At 38.6% G+C, this 19,724-nt stretch overlaps 1 protein-coding gene across 4 annotated transcripts in view; it reads left to right on the forward strand.

The window, feature by feature from the left end:
* RASA2 (RAS p21 protein activator 2) overlaps positions 1-19,724 on the forward strand; it is a 137,123-nt gene that overhangs the window by 51,968 nt on the left and 65,431 nt on the right. For all 4 annotated transcript variants that reach the window (XM_044251497.1, XM_044251499.1, XM_044251498.1 and 1 more), the window contains exon 5: positions 767-843. In XM_044251497.1, coding sequence (XP_044107432.1) covers positions 767-843 — 77 coding nt within the window. The remainder of the gene's footprint in view (positions 1-766; positions 844-19,724) is intronic.

Genomic DNA, 19,724 nt, shown 5'->3' on the forward strand with positions numbered 1-19,724 from the left:
CTCCAGTATATTGTTCCTAAACCTTTGTTTCATGAGTTTATAGTTTACTTTAAATTTATACTAGTGAATTTTTTAAAAATCCATTTATTAATAGTTATTGAAGAAAGCACTTATTTATTTTCAGTATCCCATTTTTTCAGTAATGCTTTTGGTTGTAGATTGTTATCTTTATTTATTGTCTCCTGAACTAGACTGTGAGCTTCTTATAAGGAGTGATTGTGTCTTATATATCTGCTGATTCCTGGCCAGTCCTACAGTGTCTGCTAAAATATTATAGATATTCCATGAATCTTTAATTTTCAGAAAACTGTTGACAAATTAAATCTTACTAGCTTTAACCCAGTCTTATTGTTTTAGAATTGTATTTCTCTTGACCTTTAATGATATTGCCTCTGTTCTTATTGATGGTGTATCTTTTCTGGAAAAAAGATTCTACATTTTATAATCTGCTAAATCTTCTTAAAACATAAGTACTGTCTTTTTTTTAAGCCATGGTAATTGAGATTCATAAATATTCTTTGAACTGGGCTTTAAATTCTTTGATTGGAGTACCATGTCTGATATGAGCATTTGACTTCTAGATCTACATTGTTGGTTATTAGTAATTTAACAAGTACTTTATGTGGGCAAAGCCATGTGCTAGGGATCACTAAAATATAATTAGTGAACAACTAGATATTATTGGTACCATTGGAAAAAGTACTTACCTTTAGTATTTGGTCAGTAAAATAGACTGTTGTTTTTTTTTTTTTTTTTCTCATTTTAGGGTAAAGTTCACCTTGAATTAAAACTGAATGAGCTGATAACAGAGAATGGAACTGTGTGCCAGCAGCTTGTTGTACAGTAAGCATATTTCTTTTACCAAAATCAGTTGGAAGTAATTCTGCATCATGTATGCTTTGAATCTTAAGACAACACCTTATTTTATATACTTCAGAAACTTTTTTTGAGAAATGAAATTCTGCTGTGTCCTTCCTTTATTAAGTTGATTTCCAGTTTGTCTTCTCATATCCACTCAGGCTGTGATAGGTCATTAATTCGTTCAACTTTATGTATTGAATGTGGGTTAAATGATAGAGATAGGCAGTAGGCTGTTACAGGATCCTGGGTAAGCATAGCTTATGCTCTGGCAGAATGGAGTTGGAAAGCCTTCCTGGTGGTGGGCCTCTCCAGATACTGAAATTTTTTTTTTTTTTAAAGAATTTATTTATTTGACAGAGAGTGAGAGAAGGAGAGAGAGCACAAGTGGGGGGAGCAGCAGAGGGAGAGGGGGAAGCAGGCCCCCCGCTGAGCAGGGAGCCTGATGCGGGACTCCATCCCAGGATCCTGAGATCATGACCCGAGCCAAAGGCAGAGGCTTAAGCAACTGAGCCACCCAGGTGCCCCAGATACTGAAATTTTAATCACAGAGCTGAGCATTAGGAACCCTGAGACTAAAACTAAATGGCTACCTTGGGATGTACCAGTACTGATTCTTACCCACTTTAAAATACCTCTTTTGCCCTCAAGTCATTTTTTGTGTCTCAGACTTTAATCTTCTAACTTCTCTGGAAGTACAAATTTCCAAGCCAAATCCTCTGCTTTTCTCGTCCATCCAGACTTTTCTTGTGTTATCAGCAAACTACTGGATGTCCCTGACTTCTTCTGAATGCTTTTTCTTTGTCTTAACTGATGATCTGAGTATTACCTGAGTTACTATTTCCTCTACTGCCTTCTCAGTTAGAGGCTGTTTCCTACCGTGCCCACTTACCTTAGGGTGGGGTAAGTGTTCCTCTCCTATTGCTGCTCCAGTCTCTAATTTCTTATCCTTATTATGAACACCCCAGCTCCTGTGAGGCATTTTCCCTCTCTCTCTCCTTCTCTCCTTCTTTCTTCCCCTCTCTTTACTTATTTATATATATTATATATCTAATATTACTTTTTTTAGAACTCTATTTAAAAGGTTGCATATATGCAACATGATCCTTATTAATGTATTAGTGTATTTCCTAAGAATAAGGATATTCTTTGAAATAACTCTAGTACAGTTATCAAATTCAGGAACCTTAACATCATTACACTAAAAGTATAATGTAGTTTTATATTCTAATACTTTAATCTACAGTTATTATATTTACTTTTGTCAACTGTCCCAGTAATATCCTTTAAGATAGTTTTTTTCTCTGCAAGAAAGGATCCAGTCTAAGATTGTATTACATTTAGTTTATGTGTCTCTTTAATCTCCTTAACCCGTAATAATTTTTAGCTTTTCTTTGTGTTTCATGTTATTGAGATTTTTGAAGAATACGGCCAGTTTTGTGGGTTTTTTTTTTTTTTTTATGTTTCTCAGTTTGGATTTACTTACTAAAAACAGCTCAAGATTTGTTTGTAGTATTTTTCTTCTAGACTGAGAGCATGTAGTCAAAGTGTTTGAATTAGTCCCTTCCACCACTCCCTCCTTGCTCACTTTGGTAATATGATAACATTTGAAATAGTTGGTTTGTTTGGTCTGTTTACAGTCAGTTTAATGGGGTTTAAACCTCAGACAGGGTCTCCGAAAGGTTCGGGAGGGGAGTAGCCCCAGGCCACGCTGCCAGGGAAGGAGGGGGCAGAAACCAAAAAGGAGCCTTCTCAATCCACCATCTGCATCACTATGTCTTCTGCTCCCCTACCAGCTTTTTAAAAATTGGTTTGTCCCTCCCATCCTTGTTATTTACTTTTATTTTTTTAATATGTAGAATATTAGCATGACTTCAGAAGTCAAAACTCTACTAGAGACATTAATCAGAGATATGTATAGTCCTCTCTCCCTACACTCAGCACCAGGAAACCATGACCTGATTTTAGCCCTATAGTTTTGCCTTTTCCAAAATGTCATATGAACAGATTCATGTAATATGTAGGCTTTTGCAGATGGCTTCTTTCACTTACGATAATGCTTTTGAGATTCATCTGCATTTCTGCACATATCCATAGATACCTTTTTTAAGGCATTACTTCTTGTCATAACTTGGTATAGACACTGTTATATGACAAAACAATGCATGAAGCCCAAATTCATACAGAAGTAGTAGAATCTGGATTTGAACTCTGACAGTTTGATTTTTTAAAAATTTTTCTTCTGAGATAATCATAGGAATTGCAAAGTAGGGAGGGGTCCTGTGTACTTTTCACTCAGTATACCTTATATAACTTATATAAGTTATATCTTATATAACTATAATAAAATTTAAAAACCAGGAAATTGACATTGTGCAGTGTCCAACATATTGTATGTCTTTTATCGTATTTGTAGATTTGTGGTAACTGCCGCAATCAAGATACAGAACTGTTCTGTCACCATAAAGATCTCCCTTATGCTACCATACTATTATAGTCACACCCACTCCTTCCCTCACTACCATCTGTAACCTTTGGCAACCTCTGATCTGTTTCCAGATCTATAATTTTGTCATTTCAAGAACATTATGTAAATGGAGTCTTACCATATATGACCTTTTGAGATAGGCTTTTTTCAATCAGATCCATCCAGTCATGTGTAATTTCTTACAGATAGAATATAGTTGGGTGTCACTTTCTAAAATCCACTTTGCCAATCTCTTTTATTTAGTGAATTTATAGCATTTACTTTTAATGTAATTATGGACATGTTAAGCTTAAATCTGGCATTTTTTGGTCTGCTTTCTGTTCTCTACTTTTTTTTTTTTTCAAGATTTTGTTTGTTTATTTGACAGACAGAGATTATAAGTAGGCAGAGAGGGGAGGGGATGCAGACTCCCGGCTGAGCAGAGAGCCCGATGTGGGGCTCGATCCCAAGACCCTGGGACCATGACCTGAGCAGAAGGCAGAGGCTTTAACCCATTGAGCCACCCAGGTGCCCCTGTTCTCTACTTTTTTTCCTGTTTTCTTTTTCCTCTGGGTTCCCTGAATATATTTTTAAAATTCCATTTAGATTTTTGTGTACTCTTTTTCTATCTGTAGTATATCTCTTTGTATAGTTTTTCTAGGTGTGTTTTGGTGTTTTAGGTATTGCATTGTACATGTGTAACTATTATAGTCTACTGGTATTGCCATTTTTTAGAATAAAGTGTAGAAACCTTACCTTCTTTTAAATCCCTTTACCCTCTACCTTTTGTAATATAATTGTCTTATATATTTTCCCTTTGTACGTTGAGATCCACATCAGTGTTAAAATTTTTGCTTCAGCAATCTAATAGTTTTAAAAAATTAGAAAAGAAGGGAAAACAAAGTTCATTGTATTTATCCATATTTTTGCTCTTTCCATATTCATTTTTTGCTTACTGTTATTTTTGGATTCCTTCCTTGATCACTGTCTTTATGTTTAGAGAATCTCCTTTTAACAGTAGTTCTTTTAGGGTAGGTCTATAAGTGACATACATACTCTTTTAATTTTCCTTTTTCAAGACATTTTAGAATATCTTGATTTCTTTATTCCTGAAGGATATTTTCAGTGGATACAGAATTCTTTATTGACAGCTCCTTTTTTTTCAGCACATGAAAAATATGTCACTTCCTTTTGGTCTTTATGGTTTTTTAATTCACTGTAGTTATTTTCCTATGCAGGTAATATGCTTTTTCTCCCTGGCTGCTTTCAAGAGTTTGTCTTTTTGTCTTTGGTCTTCTATATGTTTCAGTTGGACTGTAAGGTATTTTGGCATAGATTTCTTTGGGTTTATCCTGTTTGATGTTTGATCAGATTCTTGAATCTGTTTGTCTTTTGCAAATTTGGGGTATTTTGGGCCATTATTTCTTCTAATATTCTATCAGCTCTGCCATCTTTCTCCTCTTCTCTTGAGATTTAAATGGCATTAATGTTAGATCTTCTATTATAGTCCCACAGGTCCTGAGGCTCTGTTCTTTTTTTTCTTTTCTTTTCTTTTCTTTTTTTTTTTTTTTCTCCAGTCTGTTTTCTCTGTTCATGTTGGGTAATTTCTGTTGTTCTGTCTTTTAGGCTCACTGATATTACCTCTGTCCCCTCCATTCTACTGTTGAGCTATCAAGTTTGTTATTTTGGTTTTAAATGTCAGAATTTCCATTTAGTTCTTCTTCATATATTTTATATCTGAGGACTTTCTATTTTTTTTCCTGATACTTTTATTTCCATTTATTTCAGATGTTTTTGTAAATGCTCATTGAATCATTTTTATGATGGCTGCTTTTAAGTATTTGCCAGATAATTCCAACATCCATGTTGTCTCAATGTTGTCATCTGCTGATTTTGTTTGTTTTTTGGTTTTTGGTTTTTTCCATTTAAAGCTGAAGATTGGTATTTTGGTATGATAAGTGGTTTTCAGTTTTACTCTGGACATTTTGCGTATTATTTTATGAGACTCTGGATCTTATTTAAGTATTCTGTTTTAGCCAGACTCCTTGACACTCTCCTAGTAAATGGAGAGGAGTTGCCTATTCATTACTGTTAGGTGCAGATAGAAATCCAGGTTCCTGGGGCACCTGGGTGGCTCAGTGGATTCAAGCCTCTGCCTTCAGCTCTGGTCATGATCTCAGGGTCCTGGGATCGAGCCCGGCATCGGGTTCTCTGCTAAGTACGGAGCCTGCCTCGCCCACTCTCTCTCTCCCTGCCTCTCTGCCTACTTGTGATTTCTGTCTGTCAAATAAATAAATAAAATCTTAAAAAAAAAAAAATCCAAGTTCCTGACTCAGCCTCTGCTGATACCCCTGGAGGAGAAGTGAGAAGAGTTCCTTATTACTGCTGAATGGGAGTGGTAGTTTAGGCTCCCCTTAGTCCTTTCATGTGGGCACTCTGCCTGGGATGGGGAGGAGGGCCTCATTACTGCTCCATTGTGGCCTCCACTGACATGATGGTTGAGAGGATTTAGTAGTTACCCCTGTGGATGGTGAAGGTCTTGCCTTCCTACTAAGCCTTCTCTGACATCACCCCAGCATGAAGGGAGAGGAGTGCATCATTGCTACCAGGTAGGGATGAAAAGGTCTCTGCTGACACCATTGGGGGAAAGGGCCCATTAGAGCTTGTTAAAGATAGAAGTCTAGGCTCTCTCCTCAGCATTTGGTCTTTGTTGATGGGGGTTTGGGTGGAGCCACAGTATTTTTAATGGTGTTTGATTAGAGTAAGAGGTTTTTTATTGTTTAAAAATGATTTCTCTCTTGATAAGCTGCCCTAGTCCTTTGGCTAGAGAGAGCTGGCTTTTTCTTAGGGCACTTTTTGTCCATGCCCACTGGTGGTGTTCCAGGTTGGTGGCTTCTAGCAAGCAGTCCAAGATACATAAAGTACAAAAAAAAAAAAAAAAACAGGGAATTCACTCCCTTGTCTTCCCTTGGGTCCCAAGATCTCTAACTGGTTTGCTTCTCTTCACTCCTCAGAGTTTTCTTATGTTTGTTATATATTTAATGCCCAAGATTTTTAGCTATGCCTAATGGGGGAGGACTAGAAAGGCATGCATCTACTCCATCTCAACTTGGACCTGGAAACCAGTTTTTTTCTTAACAAGTAGTACTCCATTTGTTTACCTATTCACCAGTTGATGGGTATGTGAATTATTTCCAGTTTGAGGCTTTTATAAAGAAAGCTGCTATAAATGTTCACAAATAGGTCTTTTTATGGGCATATGGTGGTCTGTATTCTTTCCTTCCTTCTTTTCTTTTTCACTTAAACCCCATGATCCATACTTACTGGCCTGCAGTAGCAGAGTTCCAGTAGCAATTTTGTGGAATTTATTGTTGATTTCTCAACTTTTAGAAGTATTTTGGAGTCCATGGTATTCTCTCTTCTTCAGTAAGAAGAGAGGTAGTTTTGCTGCAGGTGTAGTTTTGTTTTTTTTTTTAAAGATTTTATTTTTTTATTTGACAGAGATCACAAGTAGGCAGAGAGGCAGGCAGAGAGACAGAGGGAAGCAGGCTCCTCACTGAGCAGAGAGCCCGACAATCCCAGGACCCTGAGATCATGACCTGAACCAAAGGCAGAGGCTTAACCCACTGAGCCACCCAGGCGCCCCTGCAGGTGTAGTTTTATGTGTTGTTTTCTCTGTGTCATTTGCTAAACTTAGGGTTGGGGGGTAATGTATGGGAAGGTTCATATCCTAGCAGTTACTACTATCTTCAAGACCTAGAAGCTCCCCACTGCAGAATTTTTTAAATTTCAGTAAGACTTCTGTCTATTGATCTTTACCACATTCTTACCTGCTTTTATTTTTCACTTCCCTCCAGGTTGTTTTCCATGATCTATCCTGTAATCATTTTTTTCTTTTCTTTTTTTTTTTTTTAAAGATTTTATTTGTTTATTTGACAGACAGAGATTACAAGTAGGCAGAGAGGCAGGCAGAGAGAGAGAGAGAGAGGGAAGCAGGCTCCCTGCTGAGCAGAGAGCCAGACACGGGACTCGATCCCATGACCCTGGGATCATGACCTGAGCCGAAGTCAGTGGCTTAACCCACTGAGCCACCCAGGCGCCCTGTAATCATTTTTTTCTTACTGGTTCCCTAACTTCCTTGTTCTTTTCTTTATCTGTCTTCTTTATCTGGAACAATCCTAGTATGAAGGAACTCAGCCTCTTCATTTGTCTTCAGTCTATAACCGATTATTGATACAGAATGTCACACAGACTGATTTTACTTTGAACGTATGATCACAGACCTTTCATAGGTACCTAAAACTTCCTGGAGTTTTACTGTTCTTCTCTAGTAACACCTATGAGATCCTCCATCACTTTAGACTATAAATTGGTCACATTTTCCTGATTCTAAATCTGCAAACCAGTATTGGCATCCATCTTTATGTTATAGTAGAAGAGATGCCCCCTTTTTTTCTGAGAGTGAATTCTGAGTTCTTTTTCTCCTACCCAAGGACTTTCCTTCTTCAGTTATTCCTTCTTCTGTTTCATCAGCTTCACCTTCTCTTTTAGATTGTTCTCATCAACATGTAAGACATGTGCTAGTGGTGGGGAGGAGTCAAGATGGCGGAGAAGTAGCAGGCTGAGACTGCTTCAGCTAGCAGGAGATCAGCTAGATAGCTTATCTAAAGAGTGCAAACACCTACAAATCCATTGGCAGATCGAAGAGAAAAAGAACAGCAATTCTAGAAAGAGAAAAACAACCACTTTCTGAAAGGTAGGACTGGCGGAGAAGTGAATCCAAAGCGACGGGAAGATAGACCCCAGGGGGAGGGGCCGGCTCCCGGCAAGCGACGGAGCAACGGAGCACAAAATCAGGACTTTAAAAGTCTGTTCCGGGCGCTGGGTGGCTCAGTGGGTTAAGCCGCTGCCTTGGGCTCGGGTCATGATCTCAGGGTCCTGGGATCGAGCCCCGCATCGGGCTCTCTGCTCAGCAGGGAGCCTGCTTCCTCCTCTCTCTGCCTGCCTCTCCATCTACTTGTGATTTCTCTCTGTCAAATAAATAAATAAAATCTTTAAAAAAAAAAAAAAGTCTGTTCCGCTGAGGGACATTGCTCCAGAGGCTAAACCGGGGTGAAGCCCACACGGGGTTAGCGTGGCCTCTGGTCCCGCAGGGTCACAGAAGGATCGGGGATGTCTGAGTGTTGCAGAGCTTACAGGTATTAGAACGGGGAAGCCGGCGGCAGAGACAGGGCCGACAGTGAGCTCACAGCTCAGGTTTACCTTGAACCGGTTGCAGGCTCGGTGAGCTCAGAGCATGGTCGGAGATCAGGCAGATGGGAGTCACTGGGCGCTGTTTTCTGAGGGCGCACTGAAGAGTGGGGCCCCAGGCTCTCGGCTCCTCCGGGCGGGAGACCAGGAGGCCGCCATTTGTATTCCCATCCTCCAGAACTCTATGGAAAGCACTCAGGAAACAAAAGCTCCTGAAAGTAAACCTGAGTGGATTATTCAGCCCAGCCGCTGGTAAGGGCCGTGCAATTCCACCTGGGGCAAAGACACTAGAGAATCACTACAACAGGCCCCTCCCCCAGAAGATCAACAAGAAATCTGCTCCATTGTGGCCTCCACTGACATGATGGTTGAGAGGATTTAGTAGTTACCCCTGTAGGTGGTGAAGGTCTTGCCTTCCTACTAAGCCTCCCAGAAGATCAACAAGAAATCCATCCAAGACCGAGTATACCTACCAAGGAGTGCAGTTTCAGTACCAAGGAGAGCTTCAGATTCCAGAGGAGGAGAATGCAAAGCACAGAATTCATGGCTTTCTCCCTATGATTCTTTAGTCTTGCAGTTAATTTAATTTTTTCTTTTTCATTTTTTTAATTTTTTTTTCTCCTGCTAAATTTTTTTTAACTTTTAGCCTTTTCTTTTTTAACGTTTTTTAACTAGTTTATCTAATATATATATATATTTTTTTTTCTTTTTTATACTTTTCTTTATTCGCTTTTTTTTTTTCGTCTTCATTCTTTCTTTCTTTCTGAACCTCTTTTTATCACCTTTCTCCCCCCTCACGATTTGGGATCTCTTCTGACTTGGTTAAAGCATATTTTCCTGGGGTTGTAGCCACCCTTTTACTATTTTACTTGCTCCTTCATATACTCTTATCTGGAAAAAATGACAAGGCGGAAAAATTCACCGCAAAAAAAAGAACAGGAGGCAGTACTGAAGGCTAGGGATCTAATCAATACAAACATTGGTAGTATGTCAGATCTAGAGTTCAGAATGACAATTCTCAAGGTTCTAGCCGGGCTCGAAAAAGGCATGGAAGATACTAGAGAAACCCTCTCGGGAGATAAAAAAGCCCTTTCTGGAGAAATAAAAGAACTAAAATCTAACCAAGTTGAAATAAAAAAAGTTATTAATGAGGTGCAATCAAAAATGGAGGCTCTCACTGCTAGGATAAATGAGGCAGAAGAAAGAAGTAGCGTTATAGAAGACCAAATGACAGAGAATAAAGAAGCTGAGCAAAAGAGGGACAAACAGCTACTGGACCACGAGGGGAGAATTCGAGAGATAAGTGACACCATAAGACGAAACAACATTAGAATAATTGGGATTCCAGAAGAAGAAGAAAGAGAGAGGGGAGCAGAAGGTATACTGGAGAGAATTATTGGGGAGAATTTCCCCAATATGGCAAAGGGAACAAGCATCAAAATTCAGGAGGTACAGAGACGCCCCTCAAGATCAATAAGAATAGGCCCACACCCCGTCACCTAATAGTAAAATTTACAAGTCTTAGTGACAAAGAGAAAATCTTGAAAGCAGCCCGGGAAAAGAAGTCTGTAACATACAATGGTAAAAATATTAGATTGGCAGCAGACTTATCCACAGAGACCTGGCAGGCCAGATAGAGCTGGCATGATATATTCAGAGCACTAAACAAGAAAAACATGCAGCCAAGAATACTATATCCAGTTAGGCTATCATTGAAAATAGAAGGAGAGATTAAAAGCTTCCAGGACAAACAAAAACTGAAAGAATTTGCAAACACCAAACCAGCTCTACAGGAAATATTGAAAAGGGTCCTCTAAGCAAAGAGAGAGCCTACAAGTGGTAGATCAGAAAGGAACAGAGACAATATACAGTAACAGTCACCTTACAGGCAATAAAATGGCACTAAATTCATATCTCTTCAATAGTTACCCTGAATGTTAATGGGCTAAATGCCCCAATCAAAAGACACAGGGTATCAGAATGGATAAAAAAACAAAACCCATCTATATGTTGCCTCCAAGAAACTCATTTTAAGCCCGAAGACACCTCCAGATTTAAAGTGAGGGGGTGGAAAAGAATTTACCATGCTAATGGACATGAGAAGAAAGCAGGGGTGGCAATCCTTATCTCAGATCAATTAGATTTTAAGCCAAAGACTATAATAAGAGATGAGGAAGGACACTATATCATACTCAAAGGGTCTGTCCAACAAGAAGATCTAACAATTTTAAATATCTATGCCCCCAACGTGGGAGCAGCCAACTATATAAATCAATTAATAACAAAATCAAAGAAACACATTGACAATAATACAATAATAGTAGGGGACTTTAACACTCCCCTCACTGAAATGGACAGATCATCCAAGCAAAAGATCAACAAGGAAATAAAGGCCTTAAATGACACACTGGACCAGATGGACATCACAGATATATTCAGAACATTTCATCCCAAAGCAACAGAATACATATTCTTCTCTAGTGCACATGGAACATTCTCCAGAATAGATCACATCCTCGGTCCTAAATCAGGACTCAACTGGTATCAAAAGATTGGGATCATTCCCTGCATATTTTCAGACCACAATGCTCTGAAGCTAGAACCCAACCACAAGAGGAAGTTTGGAAAGAACCCAAATACATGGAGACTAAACCAGCATCCTTCTAAAGAATGAATGGGTCAGCCAGGAAATTAAAGAAGAATTGAAAAAGTTCATGGAAACAAATGATAATGAAAACACAACGGTTCAAAATCTGTGGGACACAACAAAGGCAGTCCTGAGAAGAAAATATATAGCGGTACAAGCCTTTCTCAAGAAACAAGAAAGGTCTTAGGTACACAACCTAACCCTACACCTAAAGGAGCTGGAGAAAGAACAAGAAAGAAACCCTAAACCCAGCAGGCGAAGAGAAATCATAAAGATCAGAGCAGAAATCAATGAAATAGAAACCAAAAAAATAGAACAAATCAACGAAACTAGGAGCTGGTTCTTTGAAAGAATTAATAAAATTAATAAACCCCGGCCAGACTTATCAAAAAGAAAAGAGAAAGGACCCAAATAAATAAAATCATGAATGAAAGAGGAGAGATCACAACTAACACCAAAGAAATAAAAACAATTACAAGAACATACTATGAGCAACTCTACGCCAACAAATTTGACAATCTGGAAGAAATGGATGCATTCCTAGAAACATATAAACTACCACAACTGAACCAGGAAGAAATAGAAAGCCTGAACAGACGCATAACCAGTAAGGAGATTGAAACAGTCATTAAAAATCTCCAAACAAACAAAAGCCCAGGGCCAGACGGCTTCCCAGGGTAATTCTACCGAACATTTGAAGAAGAACTAATTGCTATTCTCCTGAAACTGTTCCAAAAAATAGAAATGGAAGGAAAACTTCCAAACTCATTTTATGAGGCCAGCATCACCTTGATCCCAAAACCAGACAAGGATCCCATCAAAAAAGAGAGCTATAGACCAATATCCTTGATGAACACAGATGCAAAAATTCTTACCAAAATACTAGCCAATAGGATTCAACAGTACATTAAAAGGATTATTCACCATGACCAAGTGGGATTTATTCCAGGACTGCAAGGTTGGTTCAACATCCGCAAATCAATCAATGTGATACAACACATCAATAAAAGAAAGAACAAGAACCATATGATACTCTCAATAGATGCTGAAAAAGCATTTGACAAAGTACAGCATCCCTTCCTGATCAAAACTCTGAAAAGTGTAGGGATAGAGGGCACATATCTCAATATTATCAAAGCCATTTATGAAAAACCCACCACAAATATCATTCTCAACGGAGAAAAACTGAAAGCCTTTCTGCTAAGGTCAGGAACATGGCAGGGATGTCCATTATCACCACTGCTATTCAACATAGTACTAGAAGTCCTAGCCTCAGCAATCAGACAACAAAAGGAAATTAAAGGCATCCAAATCGGCAAAGAAGAAATCAAACTATCACTCTTTGCAGATGATATGATACTATATGTGGAAAACGCAAAAGACTCCACTCCAAAACTGCTAGAACTTGTACAGGAATTCAGTAAAGTGTCAGGATATAAAATCAATGCACAGAAATCAGTTGCATTTCTCTACACCAACAAGACAGAAGAAAGAGAAATTAAGGAGTCCATCCCATTTACAGTTGCATCCAAAACCGTAAGATACCTAGGAATAAACCTATCCAAAGAGGCTAAGAATCTATACTCAGAAAACTATAAAGTACTCATGAAAGAAATTGAGGAAGACACAAAGAAATGGAAAAATGTTCCATGCTCCTGGATTGCAAGAATAAACATTGTGAAAATGTCTATGCTACCTAAAGCAGTCTACACATTTAATGCAATTCCTATCAAAGTACCATCCATCTTTTTCAAAGAAATGGAACAAATAATCCTAAAATTTATATAGAACCAGAAAAGACCTCGAATAGCCAGAGGAATATTGAAAAAGAAAGCCAAAGTTGGTGGCATCACAATTCCGGACTTCAAGCTCTATTACAAAGCTGTCATCTTTAAGACAGCATAGTACTGGCACAAAAACAGACACATCGATCAATGGAACAGAATAGAAAGCCCAGAAATAGACCCTCAACTCTATGGTCAACTAATCTTCAACAAAGCAGGAAAGAAGGTCCAATGGAAAAAAGACAGCCTCTTCAATAAATGGTGTTGGGAAAATTGGACGGCCACATGCAGAAAAATGAACTTGGACCATTTCCTTACACCACACATGAAAATAGACTCAAAATGGATGAAGGACCTCAATGTGAGAAAGGAATCCATCAAAATCCTTGAGGAGAACACAGGCAGCAACCTCTTCGACCTCAGCCGCAGCAACATCTTCCTAGGAACATTGCCAAAGGCAAGGGAAGCAAGGGCAAAAATGAACTATTGGGATTTTATCAAGATCAAAAGCTTTTGCACAGCAAAGGAAACAGTTAATAAAACCAAAAGACAACTGACAGAATGGGAGAAGATATTTGCAAACAACATATCAGATAAAGGACTAGTGTCCAGAATCTATAAAGAACTTAGCAAACTCAACACCCAAAGAACAAATAATCCAATCAAGAAATGGGCAGAGGACATGAACAGACATTTCTGCAAAGAAGACTTCCAGATGGCCAACAGACACATGAAAAAGTGCTCCATATCACTCGACATCAGGGAAATACAAATCAAAACCACAATGAGATATCACCTCACACCAGTCAGAATGGCTAAAATCAACAAGTCAGGAAATGACAGATGCTGGCGAGGATGCGGAGAAAGGGGAACCCTCCTACACTGTTGGTGGGAATGCAAGCTGGTGCAACCACTCTGGAAAACAGCATGGAGGTTCATCAAAATGTTGAAAATAGAACTGCCCTATGACCCAGCAATTGCACTACTGGGAATTTACCCTAAAGATACAAACGTAGTGATCCAAAGGGGCACGTGCACCCGAATGTTTATAGCAGCAATGTCCACAATAGCCAAACTATGGAAAGAACCTAGATGTCAATCAACAGATGAATGGATCAAGAAGATGTGGTATATATACACAATGGAATACTATGCAGCCATCAAAAGAAATGAAATCTTGCCTTTTGCGACAACGTGGATGGAACTAGAGCATATCATGCTTAGCAAAATAAGTCAGGCGGAGAAAGACAACTATCATATGATCTCCCTGCTATGAGGAAGTGGTGATGCAACATGGGGTCTTAAGGGGGTAGGAGAAGAATAAAAGAAACAAGATGGGATTGCGAGGGAGACAAACCATAAGTGACTCTTAATCTCACAAAACAAGCTGCGGGTTGCTGGGGGGAGGGGGGTTGGGAGAAGGGGGGTGGGGTTATGGACATTGGGGAGGGCATGTGCTATGGTGAGTGCTGTGAAGTGTGTAAACCGGGCGATTCACAGACCTGTACCCCTGGGGATAAAAATATATTATATGTTTATAAAAAAAAAAAAAAGACATGTGCTAGTATCTCCTATCCTAAAAGGCATGCCTCCCCAGACCTCATCTCCACCTGACTCTCCCAGCTACCATCCCCATTTCTCTGTTCTCCTTTGAAGGCAGATTTCTCAAAGCAAAATTGTCTAATAGGTACAGGGTTGTTTGTCTGTGTGTGTACTAGCTTTATTCACACAGAAGGCCTAGAAGCAAAGTCAGCCCAGGAGCAGTGGACATAGCATCCTTACCTTGGTTCTTATTTTTTTTTTTTTTTAAGATTTTATTTATTTATTTGAGAGAGAGAGACAGTGAGAGAGAGCATGAGAGGGGAGAAGGTCAGAGAGCGAAGCAGACTCCCCATGGAGCTGGGAGCCTGATGTGGGACTCGATCCCGGGACTCCAGGATCACGCCCTGAGCCGAAGGCAGTCGTCCAACCAACTGAGCCACCCAGGCGTCCCGTATTTTTAAAAGATTTTATTTGTTTGATAGAGAGAGAGAGAGATCACATGTAGGCAGAGAGGCAGGTAAAGAGAGGGAAGTAGGCTCCCCGTTGAGCAGAGAGCCTGATGCGGGATTTGATCCCAGGACTCTGAGATCATGACCTGAGCTGAAGGCAGAAGCTTTAACCCAATGAGCCACCTGGGTGCCCTTTACCTGGGTTTTTAAATATCATTTTCCAGGCAGTGCAGTCCAGTAGATCTTTTTGTGATGATGAAAATATTTTATAGCTTAACTGTCCAGTATGGTAGCCACTAATATGTGGCTATTGAAAACTTAAACTGCATTTTTTTGGCAACTAAAGAATGGAATTTTTAATTTCATCCAGTTTTAATTAATTTAGATTTAAATAGGCACATATTGGCAAATGGCTGCAGTACTAGAGCTATTCCAGTTAAAAGAAATCTGAATTTTTTTAAGCATTGGCTGATTCAGGACTTGAACATGGAAAAATACAAGATGAGCTCAGAGCATCTGTAGAGTCAGAAAGTAAGAAAGTGCTAATAATAATAATGATGATAATAATAATGCATGTAGAAAAGACATTGAAGCCAGCTTGAAAGACCTCCAAGTAACTAAACTGGGACAATTTCAGCATCATAATAAATAATGAAAATTACAGAAGAAATCCATGAGGCAGTGCTATAGAATAAAAATCCATGAGCCAGTGCTGATATATAAATAAATAAACACATTGGGGAGAAAGGATTACTTTTTCTTTAGTAGAATTATAATTAATGAATGTAGGACAGATCTTGGGAATAAAAAATCAACATTGGCATACTACAGTAGTATTGCATCTTTGGATGCTAAATTAAGTGGGCATACGTATGAAGGCAAACAGCATATTTGCATAGTCTCAAAGAATTTCCCTGTAGATGTCTGATATTATAAAGTTAACTGTGTGACCCAAGTTAATATCTCTGGTAATGAGACATCCAGCCTCCTAGTATGATGCATTGAGAAGGACACCAATATGCATAACTTCAGATCATCATGAGGAAACATCAAATTCAAATGAAGGAGTATTCTACAAAAGAACTGTCTAATACTGACAAGATCATGGGACGAAGAAGAAAAACTAAGGAAGTGTTTTAGGATGAAAGAGACTAGGAGGACGTGACAGCTGAATGCAATGTGAGATCCTTTATTGCATCCTGGATGAGAGAAAGGACATTGGCAAAATTTGAGTAAAAACCAGAAGATTAATATTATCATTAACATTGTATCAGTGTTGTTTTCCTGTTTCTGTAGTTTTACTCTGGTTAAACAAAATGTTAATTTTGCAAGTTTTTGAAAGTCAGAAATTATTTCAAAATAAGAAGTTAAGAAAATTGTCTATACCTGTGCATTTAACTCAGGTCTTTTTCTGAACACTGCCCTCATACGTCCACCTATCTTTTTTGGCAGTTCTGCTTTGATGTCTCACATCATTGCAAATTTAACACATTTGAAACTGAAGCATTGACTGTCATATCTGTACAACTTCTCCCCATAGCCTTAGCAGTTGGAACCACCATGGGCCTAATTACCCAAGCCAGAAATCTGAGAATCATTTAAAATCTTTTCTTCTCTCTGTCCCCACACACATTGGATCCCTTTCTTATTGATGATATGAAATATTTCTTGAATTTTCTGATTTTTAATATCTAATGACATCGTTTTTCAAACCAGCAACCATTTGTTACCTTGATTATTTCAATAGTCTTAACTGGCCTTCTACTCTGTAGTCCTTTCTCTCCATAGCAACTCAGAGCAGTCTTTTAAAACTTAAATTATCTCATGTCATTACCCTGATGAAACACTTAGTGATTCCTATTTCATTTAGGATAAGACAAGCCCTTTATTTATTTATTTATTTATTTATTTATTTATTTATTTGACAGAGAGATCACAAGTAGGCAGAGAGGCAGGCAGAGAGAGAGAGAGAGAGAGGGAAGCAGGCTCCCTGCTGAGAGAGCCCAGTGCGGGACTCGATCTTAGACCCTGAGATCATGACCTGAGCCGAAGGCAGCGGCTTAACCCACTCAGCCACCCAGGTACCCTAAAACAAGCCCTTTAACTTGGCTCATAAGGCCACCCATGTTCTGGCACTGCCTGTCTCAGATTTCATCTTGTGGTACGCTTCCTCTTGTTCATGTGTTCACCGGCCTTCTCTCAATACCTCAAATGTGACATATACTCTTCCTGTTCAGAGATCCAGATCTATGCTTTTTGCCTGGCACGCCTATTCTTCTTCTAGCTTGTTCCTTCTCATCCTTGAAGTTTTAGCTTAAATATCACTTATTTTAAAATAGGGCACCCTATTCTTTTTTCTTAGCACCTTGCCACTATTTGTAATTACTGTTTTATTTTCATTGCTTGTCATCTGTTATTTCAAGTAGACTCTAAGCTCCATGAGAGTAGGAACATATTTGTCTTATTTACCTCATAACCCCCAGAGCCTGGCACTAATAGGTGCTAAATAATTCTTTGAAACAACTAAATGAAGAAAGAAGGTAACATTTGTCTTCTTAAAGTATGAATAGAAAGTAGCTTGCCTAGAAGAAGTGAGATTTTATTTTTTTCCCAAAGGAAAAAACAATACAGGCAAAAGTGTGGAAGAAGAAACATGGTGAAAGAGGGAGAGAGAATAATTAAAAACAGTCTGATGTTGCTGAGCATATGAAGCTCAAAGATGGGTGAGATGGACTGAAGCCAGATCTTGGAGTCTCTTAGGTACCAAATGAACTTACAAAGCTTACAAGAGCACATGGAACTCTTGAAAGATTTTAGACAATAGAGTAATATGGACAAATTTGCATTTTAGATCAGATTTGTGACAGCAATTAAGTGTAGAAACTGGGAGGTGAATTTGAAGGGTGTTAGGGTGATCCAAGTAAGAGATGATGGATTCTGACCCAAACAGTTGTTACAGAAATGATAGGATAAATGAAGAAATATTTAAAGAGTAGAATCACTAAAACTTACAGAGTAGATATAGAAAGTGAGGAAGTAGTAATGCATCTTAAGTGTGGCTTCTAGATTTCCAGATTGTGTTGCTGGGTAGATGGTGGTGTTTACAATAAAGAGGAAATTCTAGAGGAGGAGCTTCTTTAATAAGAGATGGTAATGAGTTGAGTTTAAGCTGCTCTTGAACATCTGGGTAGGGATTTCCATCAGGCATTTGGATATAAAAATCTTAAACTCTGTGGTGAGAACTCAAATAGAAATACAAAGTTGATGGTAGTGGTAGCCATAAGAAGAGATGTGATAAAAACAGCCTTAGAGGGAGGTTATATAGTGCAAAGAGACCAGCTGACTGAGAAGAGATCCAGCAGTAGAAGTAGAATAGCGGGAGAGGAAGACACGAGGGAGACAAGAGATATGACAAAAATTAGTAGAGTATAGGCCAAGGAAGCAAAGAAAGAAGATGTCTTTAAGGAAGGAGGGAGTGATAGGAAGAATTGCATGCAGCCAAGAAAGCTAGTAGGAAGAGCCCTGAAAATAAGGATAGCATTTGACACTTAGGAGGAGTTTAACAAAGAGTTTAATGAGGAGCGTTTCCATAGAATGATGAACATAGAAAAAGTAGATTTCAGTAGGGTGAGGAGTGAAAGGGAGGTCAAAACATTTGGAAAGACATGGGGTACCTGGGTAGCTCAGTGGGTTAAGCCTCTGCCTTTGGCCCAGGTCATATTCTCAGGGTCCTGGGATTAAACCCAGCATTGGGCACTCTGCTCAGCAGGGAGCCCCCTTCCCCCTCTCTCTCTCTGCCTGCCTCTCTGCCTACTTGTGATCTCCGTCAAATAAATAAATAAAATCTTTAAAAAAAAATTTTGGAAAGAGAAACAGAAAAATGAAATAGGTACTGGGTGACATGAAGTTCAGGCAGTGCTTTTTATATTAGAGAAACAGACTGAGAGAAAAAACCTGGTGGGGAGGGGTGGGTGAAGAGAGAAAAAAACAAGTTGAATAAATGGTTGTTTGTTGCTAGTATATAGAAAAATTTTTTTTAAATTGTTTGTATTCTGCAACCTTGTTACATTCACTGATTTGTTCTACTAGTTTGTTTATTTTCTGTAGGTGATTGTGTCATCTGGATAGACAGTTTTACTTCTTTCTTTTTAGTCTGATACCTCTTATTTCTGTTTCTTGCCTGATCGCACAGGCTAGAACCTCTAGTACTATATTGAATAGAAGGTGTGAGAACAAACTTCTTTGTCTTATTCCTTATTTTAGAGGAAATTTATTCAGTTTTTTTTACCATTAAGTGTGATGTTAGCTGTTGTTTATCAGATTGAGAAAGTTCCCTTCTGTTCCTGGTTTGCTGAGAATGTTTGTATCAAGAATGTGTATTCACATTATCTTACTCCTTTTCTGTTTTCATCTGTTAATATGGGGAATTTTGTTGATTGAATTTTGAAGTTAAACCAACCTCCACTTGGTCATGTAATTTTATCATTGTTATATTTTGTTGGCTTTGATTTGCTAAAATTTTGTTCAGGTTTTTATGTATCTGTGTTTATGGAGGATGTTGATCTGTAGTTTTCTTGTAATGTCTTTGTCTTGTTTTGGAATTGGGAATAATGACCTCGTTGAATGAATTGGGAAGTATTCTGATCCCCCCCCCGGTTTTCTGGGGTTGTATATAATTAATATAACTTGTTTTTTACGTGAATAGTATAAGAATTCACCAGCGAAGT

This window comes from Neovison vison, chromosome 6, assembly GCF_020171115.1.
Source record: "Neovison vison isolate M4711 chromosome 6, ASM_NN_V1, whole genome shotgun sequence".
Taxonomy (NCBI): domain Eukaryota; kingdom Metazoa; phylum Chordata; class Mammalia; order Carnivora; family Mustelidae; genus Neogale; species Neogale vison.